This window comes from Phoenix dactylifera, chromosome 10 (assembly GCF_009389715.1).
Source record: "Phoenix dactylifera cultivar Barhee BC4 chromosome 10, palm_55x_up_171113_PBpolish2nd_filt_p, whole genome shotgun sequence".
Classification (NCBI taxonomy): domain Eukaryota; kingdom Viridiplantae; phylum Streptophyta; class Magnoliopsida; order Arecales; family Arecaceae; genus Phoenix; species Phoenix dactylifera.
Genome location: NC_052401.1, coordinates 2031184 through 2039425, shown reverse-complemented (window position 1 = coordinate 2039425; position 8242 = coordinate 2031184). Strand labels below are relative to the sequence as shown.

The 8242-nt window shown below is 36.6% G+C and overlaps 1 protein-coding gene across 1 annotated transcript; it reads left to right on the top strand.

Moving 5' to 3' along the window:
* Nucleotides 1–450: 450 nt before the first annotated feature.
* Nucleotides 451–7574, top strand: LOC103703111 (mitochondrial fission protein ELM1). Its single transcript, XM_008785825.4, has 10 exons — nucleotides 451–904; nucleotides 1686–1924; nucleotides 4160–4256; nucleotides 4446–4595; nucleotides 4726–4852; nucleotides 6165–6277; nucleotides 6366–6429; nucleotides 6516–6609; nucleotides 6701–6809; nucleotides 7193–7574. Exons 1-10 carry the CDS (start codon nucleotides 725–727, stop codon nucleotides 7292–7294), a joined length of 1275 nt encoding a protein of 424 aa, XP_008784047.1. The 5' UTR covers nucleotides 451–724; the 3' UTR covers nucleotides 7295–7574.
* Nucleotides 7575–8242: the final 668 nt, after the last annotated feature.

Below are 8242 nucleotides of genomic sequence, written 5' to 3'. Positions count from 1 at the left end.
TGCAAATTTTTATATATTGCACTCGATATACGATGTGGAACATCCATCTTGAAATTCACTTATATAACACGTCACCTTGAGGTCAAAATTAAGATGGTATTTGCTATGACCGTTAATTTTTGGTACTTAATTTTGTTAAAAAATTAATAATTATCCAATTCAATGGACACTAGGGTGGTGGCGAGAATAAAAAAATTAATTTTTAGTTTTTTAAAAATAGAAATTTAGTTTTCACTTTTCTGAAAATTAGATAATATATATTTTTTTTATATAAACTCAGCTACCAAATATCTCGGTATCATCAAAATAAAAATAGCCATGCCAAACAGGTCCCAGGTCTCATAACCGCATCATCAGTTCTCTAGTTAAATAGGGAAATGAACTCCAACCTACTAGGTAATTAGGTATGCCTTTTCTTTTTTTTTTTTACTTTTCTACTAAAATAAAAGTCGTATAAAGAAACCGGCTCCGGAAGCCGGGAAGGAAAGGAATCCCATCTCGAAGCGAACTCCGCTTCTTTTTACCACCTAAATTAAAAAGAGAAAAGAGTCCCGGAGGAACGCACGACGAAACCCTGAAAACCCTAACCCTTATCCCGCCTTTCTCTCTCCCGGAATCTCGTACACCTTACCTATTCGAAATCTCTGCGGGGAATTCAAGAAGAGGGCGTCTATGCTCGCTGTTCGATCGGAGAGGGTGTGTATAGTTTCTTGATTGATCCCTGATGAGGCCCATCAGGCTCCCGGAGCCGCCCAGCGGCTCCATCGGCATGCCGGAGATCTTCGAAGGCGGGGTAAATGTCATCAGACGGGCGGTTGTGATCGGGAACGGGTTTGCTGGCTCGGAGAATCAGAGTATTGGATTGGTTCGTGCGCTCGGCCTGTCCGAGAAGCAGACTATATATGTGAGAGACTTTCCATCTCTTTCTCTTCCTGTTATTCGGTGTTAATTTGATATATCTAGTTTTTCCGACCAAGATCCATGTTGTTGGGTTGAAAAGTTGAGATTTTGGTCTGTTTTGTGCGGTAGTTTGGAGTTTGGATTTAAATGATGACATTCTATAATGTGAATAATATTTGATTCTTGATTGGAATTGCGTTTTCGAGTCATCATTGGTCGATAATGAAATTGTCTTTATTAGTGAAAAGCTGAAAATTTTCCTTGTGCGTTTCTCTCTTTCTTTTTTATTTTTTAAGAAAAGGATAGAACTTGTCTGATTACCCCCTCGCTCGGTAGAGTTTTCTGAATTGATATTTATTCTAAAAATCTAATACTCTGTCCACGAAGTGATTAAAATATGTTTGCTGTGAGGTTCGGATGAAATTAAGATATTCGTATGTCATGGATCTTTGTGTGTCGCCTTTGTTTCAGTTGGATGGGTTTCAGTAAATCCAACAAGACATGTTGCTAGGCTCTTTCATGAACAAATTTACTATCTGAGTGTGATGTTCATGATCAGATATGCATCCTGCATATTCAGTTAAATGGATTGCTGCAGATGAGGACAAGATTCTAATGAGGGTTAAGACTACAGTTAGTAGTGAAATGTTGTTCCCGTCCCTTGTCCAACTGTTACAATGTCCTTTCCACCTCTTCCATTACTTCTGCAAGATTAGTGTTGAACATTCTTTTTGGTAGTGGTATTACTGTTATCATGATGTTCTAATTCTGGATGAAATTTACAGCGTGTTACCAGACCTAGAGGAGGAATTAATGAGTGGCTTCGGTGGCTTCCTGTCTCTTTCCACAAAATGCTAGACAGTGTAATCAGACAGATATTTGGCAATTCAAGATTTGTGATGACGCTCCAAGGAAAGAAATTGGTGCCATTTTCCACTCAAAATGGTGGGAATGTTGGCTTAGCAGCTGTTTTAGAAGCTGATGCCAAAAGGATTGCAGCTATGGCACGTGAAACCTTTGAGAAGTAAGGAGTTTTCCTGACTCTGAATATTAAGTAATCGTTCCCTTGCTTCTTTTTTTTAAAATATGTACACTCTTTTTTCTTAGTCTAAAGTGTCTTTTAAAGCACCTATTTCTTCTTTAAATTATGTCTTAAGAAAATGTTGAGAAGTAGTTCATTGTCTTCATTAGGATTCCTACAAAATTTGGATTTCTTATTTGCTACGGATGACACTATATACAGCTTATCTAGGTCAATAGATTCAAACATATATCGGTTATATCAAGGCCTAACATACAGTTGCTTGTTGTTGAGGGGCATAGTCATGAAATTTGTAATATATAGGGAAGAAGTGATGTTCTATCCCTGACCTTTATCTATGATTCCTATGAAGTATAAGGACCTTTTTTTCTACCTTCAATAAATTGCATCCTTTAAAGTTTTATGAAGTGCCTAAGTGATCAACCACAGAAAACTGGAAATCTTATTTGTCTCACTTAATATTGTTTGATAAATCACAAGGACTCAAGCATTTTGTACTGCAACAGAATGATTAACTTTCTGAAAAAGTTGCCACTAATTGCAGGAAAAATCAACAAATGACATGGATGCTTGTAATCTGGTACACCGTAAACTTATGAAAACCTGAGAGACACATATAAAGCTTTATTTATGTCTACGTCAACGTTATATTTGGCATGTTTCCAAAAGTTTGGAGATTAGTTTAAATTATTGGCTTAAACTGACTAAGATTCCAATGAGACAGGCAGAGGCTTACATTGTTTTGGACAAAACTGAATCGCTTAGCTGAAAACAAATGAATAGTATATGTATTAATTGAAAACTTGAAATGTGATCATTTGAAATCTTGACTCTTGTGTGGGTAATAGAATGTCAGATGAAATTTCACTCATTGTATACGTATTAATTGAAAACTGGAAATAGAATGTGAAAGCTCGGACGTTATGTTAGAACATCATTTCATCAGGAATTTTGTGGAATTTTTTTTTAAGATTGTAAGGTAGTGGTTCTACTTTTGAAAAAGGGTTCTTTGGCCTGCTTGAATATCAACGTTGTTGCTCCTTTCCAAATTTGACAGTTTTAATATATCTCGATCTGCTTCATCACTTCTTGAACATATCCAATCTGCCACTCCAGGGTGTACTTCATATACACTTTAACTTGTGCACAGAGGGGCTTAAATTGCATGGAATGTCAGAAAATCACCAGAGATCTAAAATGGCACAAGGTTAAAGTTATGAAGATGGATTTGAAAAGCTCATGAACATAGAATATATTGCACTTTGATAGGAGTGAATTGTGAGGAACATCCAACTAATTGACTCTAAAATAATGAAACGGGGCTTGGTGACTAGGTCATTGAAGATGGTTTGTAAGGTCAATTTATTCTGCAAGAACATGTATGTGCATGATTTTATGCATGGTCTTCTTTGCCAAACCTTTTTGCTAAGGCTCTTCATTTGGCTAAATCAATCCTAGGGCCTTTGGAATCCCTGTAATTCTAGATTTTGGGCTCCTAGCTTCATTTGGAACTAATTTTGACACCAAAATAACAAAAAAAGATTCTAGAAAGCTAACTTAATACTCAAATTTCGCATCGATATAATTCTAATTTCAACATGTTTAACAGTCTTTCCAATAGAAATCCTGAATTTTCTTGTCTAATGCCCCTTTTTAGTGTTTTAATGGGTTTGGAAGCTTTCGATGATCTTTTTGCAGTGCTGCTGGTTTCAAACTTAAATTCAAAACTATGCCTCTTGTGGTAAGTGGCCTTTTATTTGCTGCAGTTCGAGGTCATCTTGTTTCTGAAATGTGCAACCTGCTGTGCCTATTTTGCCTCAGTTCGCCATTGTCTTGAATGTTGCAGAGATCAGTTGGCTCTTTTGATAAGCCACCATTTCAACCAGGCAACCTGGTAACTCCACCCCTTGGCTGGGGTGATGTCTGATCTGGGTCTGACAACTATGCCTATTGCTATCTGCCTGAGCTATTATCATGAACCACCTTTTCTTTTTCTCAAAAAAAAAAAAAATGCTGTGTTAATCTGCTACAATCTCATTCTGATTACTTGATGAATTTGTTAACTGCTATTAATGTGTTAAGATGCTTTTCTTCCCAGGAATCACTCTAAATGCATGTACATACCCCTTTGCAAAGCTAGCTGAAGGATTTGCTTTCTGCTATTCTTCTCTTTACTAAATGATGGACTTGAATAATGACACCAAAATTTTCTTCCAGGGAAGGCCCTCTGTTAGTGGTTGCTTCTGGTCGGGATACTGTCTCGCTAGCCAGTTCAATAAAACGATTAGCACCAGAAAAAGTTTTTCTTATTCAGGTTTGTGACAGGCATGAACATTGTTTTCACATATGATACTTGTATGAAACCATTCCACTCTAATTTTTGTCAATTATATTATAATGAGTTGATACAAACTATCCAGATGGTTAATGATCGCTTTTTTCAAGATGGTAGTTTCTTTTATTTTTGAATGTCCAATTCATGTCATCTTTTATGTTGTTACAGATTCAACATCCAAGATCATGTCTTGACAGGTTCGACTTAGTAGTAACTCCTCGTCATGATTACTATGCGTTGACCCCAAGTGGACAACAAGAGATCCCCCGGTTTTTGCAACGGTGGATAACTCCACGAGAACCACCTGGTAGAAATGTGGTATGTATCTGATTTATGATGCAAAAATGCCTCTATGCAAGCTAAAATCTGCCGTGGACCACCAATTGCCTTGCAAGAAATGTCTTTTGTTGATTATTTTGCTCACAAGTTTGATGCTGTGGCATTTTAGGTCCTTACTGTGGGAGCATTACATCAGGTTGATTCTGTTTCCCTTCGCATTGCCGCTACTGCTTGGCACGATGAGTTAGCTCCTCTTCCAAAGCCCTTGCTCGTAGTTAACATAGGAGGGCCTACAAGTAATTTTCTGCTTCTTTGTGATATATAGTTTTAAGTTCTTTTTTTTTTAATAAAAAAATCAATGGTTATTGAGTGCTACTATTAGATTCAAGCTAGTATCTATAAAACTTTCCATATGCTTCTTGTGTTTTTTTCCCCTAACATTTTAACTATTTTATAGTTACTTACAGTGGATTATTGATACGTGAACACCGGGGGTTATGTGCCCAAGCATGTATGATGTGATTGAATAATAACCTATAGCTAAATACGTAAAGTTCCATATATTGATCATTATCTTTCCATTTCAGTTTCACTATATATATACATATATTTTAGCTGGTTGCCGATTAGTAGTTGATAATGCACGCTACTGTTTTCAAATGTATTTGCTGAATTCTTAGAGTTCAGGATGTGCCTTCAGGGAATGCTTTCTTGTTACATGTCAAAAAGAAGTAAACCCTGTTTTTCCTTGTTTTTTTTTTCTATTTCTAGAAACAAAATGTGGTTAAAAATCCTCATATTAACAATCCTTAATAAGATGGAAGTATGAAGCCGTCAAACAAATGATAGCAGATCTGGACCAAGATGTCTATAGAGAGAGTTGGTGGTGATAAATTATGCATGAATGGATGCAATAGTTGTTAAGTACCAAGTGTGTAAGTATCTTTGATCAAAAATTTGCAGAGGAGCAAAACATCCTTTCTAGGCAAAAGTAGAACTGTTTCAAATTCTCAGAAGGGAGAAGGATTTCAGAAGGTAGTATGGATTACTGTGAGACTCCATTAGAAGAATACACATTCAAGCTTCCATTGTGACATGTCTATTGGTTGACTTTAAAGTATGCCATTTCATTGACACCATGGCTTTGGTATATTGAAAGGCTTGTGGGAAGAATGTTTCCTGTTCCTTTCCGCCCTGCCACTTGGATTTAAGTCTGGTGACATTCCTTGCAGCAATCTTGATTTGGCAATTGTGGGTAATATCTTAGAACTTAAAATTAGCTTGAATTGGCTTCCAAGGTTTAAAATCCACAGTTAACTCTTATAAAGTTAAGTGCACACTTTCTATTGGCACCTGACATTTGTTCAACAGATCATAAATCTTAGTGTGTGCATCTGATGGATTGTATAAATTATTGTTAATCTCGTGTTTGTTTTCTAGCATGTGAATGGAGAGGTAAATCATGTCTTGAGAATGTAGGTCCAGACTTGTTAATAGTAATCTTGTTCTTTCTGAGCAGCTAAATCTCTCTTGTGGATGGACTTGTTACTTTGGTTGTAATGGTTCCTAGCCACCAATTAGTTGACAAATGAGTCAAAACTCTTTCAGGGCATTGTCGATATGGTCCAGATGTTGCTGAACAGTTGGTGAGTTCTCTGTATAATGTGCTAGCAAGCTGTGGAAGTGTCAGAGTTTCTTTCTCTAGGAGGACTCCTCAAAAGGTAGTGTGCTTATGTGCATCCCCTTCGTTTCATTTCAATGTGATCTGTGAGCATTCTGATTTGCAATCCATTCATTTATAATGGACAGGTGTCTGACATTATATTAAGAGAACTTGGGGATCATCCTAAGATCTATATCTGGGATGGTGAAGGTAATTTCTATTTCTCATGGTGACAGCATTGTAACTTTTGGGAATTTAAGTGTTTGATTTACATTACTTTGTTTGACATCATGCAGGACCGAATCCACATATGGGGCATCTAGCATGGGCAGATGCGTTCGTCATTACCGCAGATTCAATTAGCATGTTGAGTGAGGCTTGCAGCACAGGGTATGCTGAAATCTGCTTTCATCTATGGAAAATGTGGACTGTGTCTTGAGTTGCTCATGTACGTGCGATTTTTTGTGTGCCTATTTTGCAGGAAACCTGTTTACGTGGTTGGAAGTGAGCATAGTAAATGGAAATTCTCAGCCTTTCACAAGGCCCTGCGTGAGCGGGGGTTGGTGCGTCCATTCACTGGCTTAGAGGATGTAAGCACATTTCCACTGCTATTCTTATATCAAGTTGTAAAATTTTACTGGAAAACTTTGAGTGAATTTGGTTAATCTAAACACGAGATGGGTTAAAGAAGAATAGTAAAGACTAAAGACTGTCCTTGGTTATCCAGTAACCTCTCTCGGAACCAGAGCAGTAGAGCCTTGATAGTTTAATTACTCTCGATATGATGATGAATGACAGGTTGGTGAAGGTAGTGTGACCTGTCTGTTGGGGTATGATGGAACTCTTTCATGAGCAACCAAAACCACTTCCACAATTTCTTATTTTTTGGTAGAATTAAGTCTTTTGAAGATTATTTTTTGAATGATTAAGCAGCATCGACTAAATCATTGCATTTGTGATTCTGAATTTTCAGATTTCAAACAGCTGGAGCTACCCTCCACTCAATGATGCTGCTGAAGTCGCTGGGCGCGTCCGTGAAGTGCTTGCAGAGCGAGGCTGGACGTTGCAACGTTAGCGTGCTTTGTTCTTTTGGTCCCTTATGCGTCAGCTGGTCCCAATTACACTCAAAATTATATTCAGCATTTTTTTTTTTTAAAGATAGAAGGTTTTCAAGAGAAATAAAAAAATGGCAGCAGCCCGGATTGTAAAATATGAAAAAAAAACACTACCTATTCCAGTTTTGATCAAATACATGTTCTTATGTCAATTGGTGCAATTTTTCACTTCATACACCGAACTATTTCGTAGCAAGTTGAATGTTTGACATGAAGGCGTTATTTCTTTATCTTCAGTAATATACTGGGTTAGATGTAGTCATGTAGCTAAAGAATAAGCACATGGAAGGAGTTCTTTCTTTTGTGATTTTGTACTCTTTTCTATGTGTTTGGGAATCTCAATTCTACTTGTATGGGCTTGGCGATATGTTTTAGGGTTTGGCATTGTATTGTGCCAAAAATTCTTTATTAGCCTGATAAAATGACCGCGCATTGATGCAGCACCTGATCTCACCCATCCTTTTACTGATGATTAGCCCTAGATAAATATATCATTAGATCTTAACAAACAAATGACACATCCAGAAAAACGAAATAGCCCCCAAAGAATTTATTTATAAATTATTTTATTATTATTATTATTATTTGTTTGAGCAGGCTATTTATACAATATGTATACAAATATATCTAATAAAGTTAGAATAAATTTTTTATTTAAAGATAGTCGTTTATTTTTTTAATAATGTATCAAGACGGACATTTGATGAATAGTATTTATAGAAACAAGCAGTTCATCACAGCTGCTTATCTTTGTAATGATGCCGCGAGACGTGATGAATAGGATTCATGGAAGCAACTGTTATTCAAATTTTTCTCTAAAAAAAAATAATTGCAATTATATGCCGAAAAAAAAGGTGTATTTTTTTGCGCAAAAATAGAATTTTTTTTGAAGCATTTAATGAACTGGC

Bases quoted from the DNA above. Each gene is read 5' to 3' on its own strand.
- LOC103703111 (XM_008785825.4), top strand. From the start codon at position 725: ATGAGGCCCATCAGGCTCCCGGAGCCGCCCAGCGGCTCCATCGGCATG. The intron at 4,257-4,445 runs GTTTGTGACAGG...ATGTTGTTACAG, and splicing joins AAAAAGTTTTTCTTATTCAG to ATTCAACATCCAAGATCATG. The intron at 6,430-6,515 runs GTAATTTCTATT...GACATCATGCAG, and splicing joins CTATATCTGGGATGGTGAAG to GACCGAATCCACATATGGGG.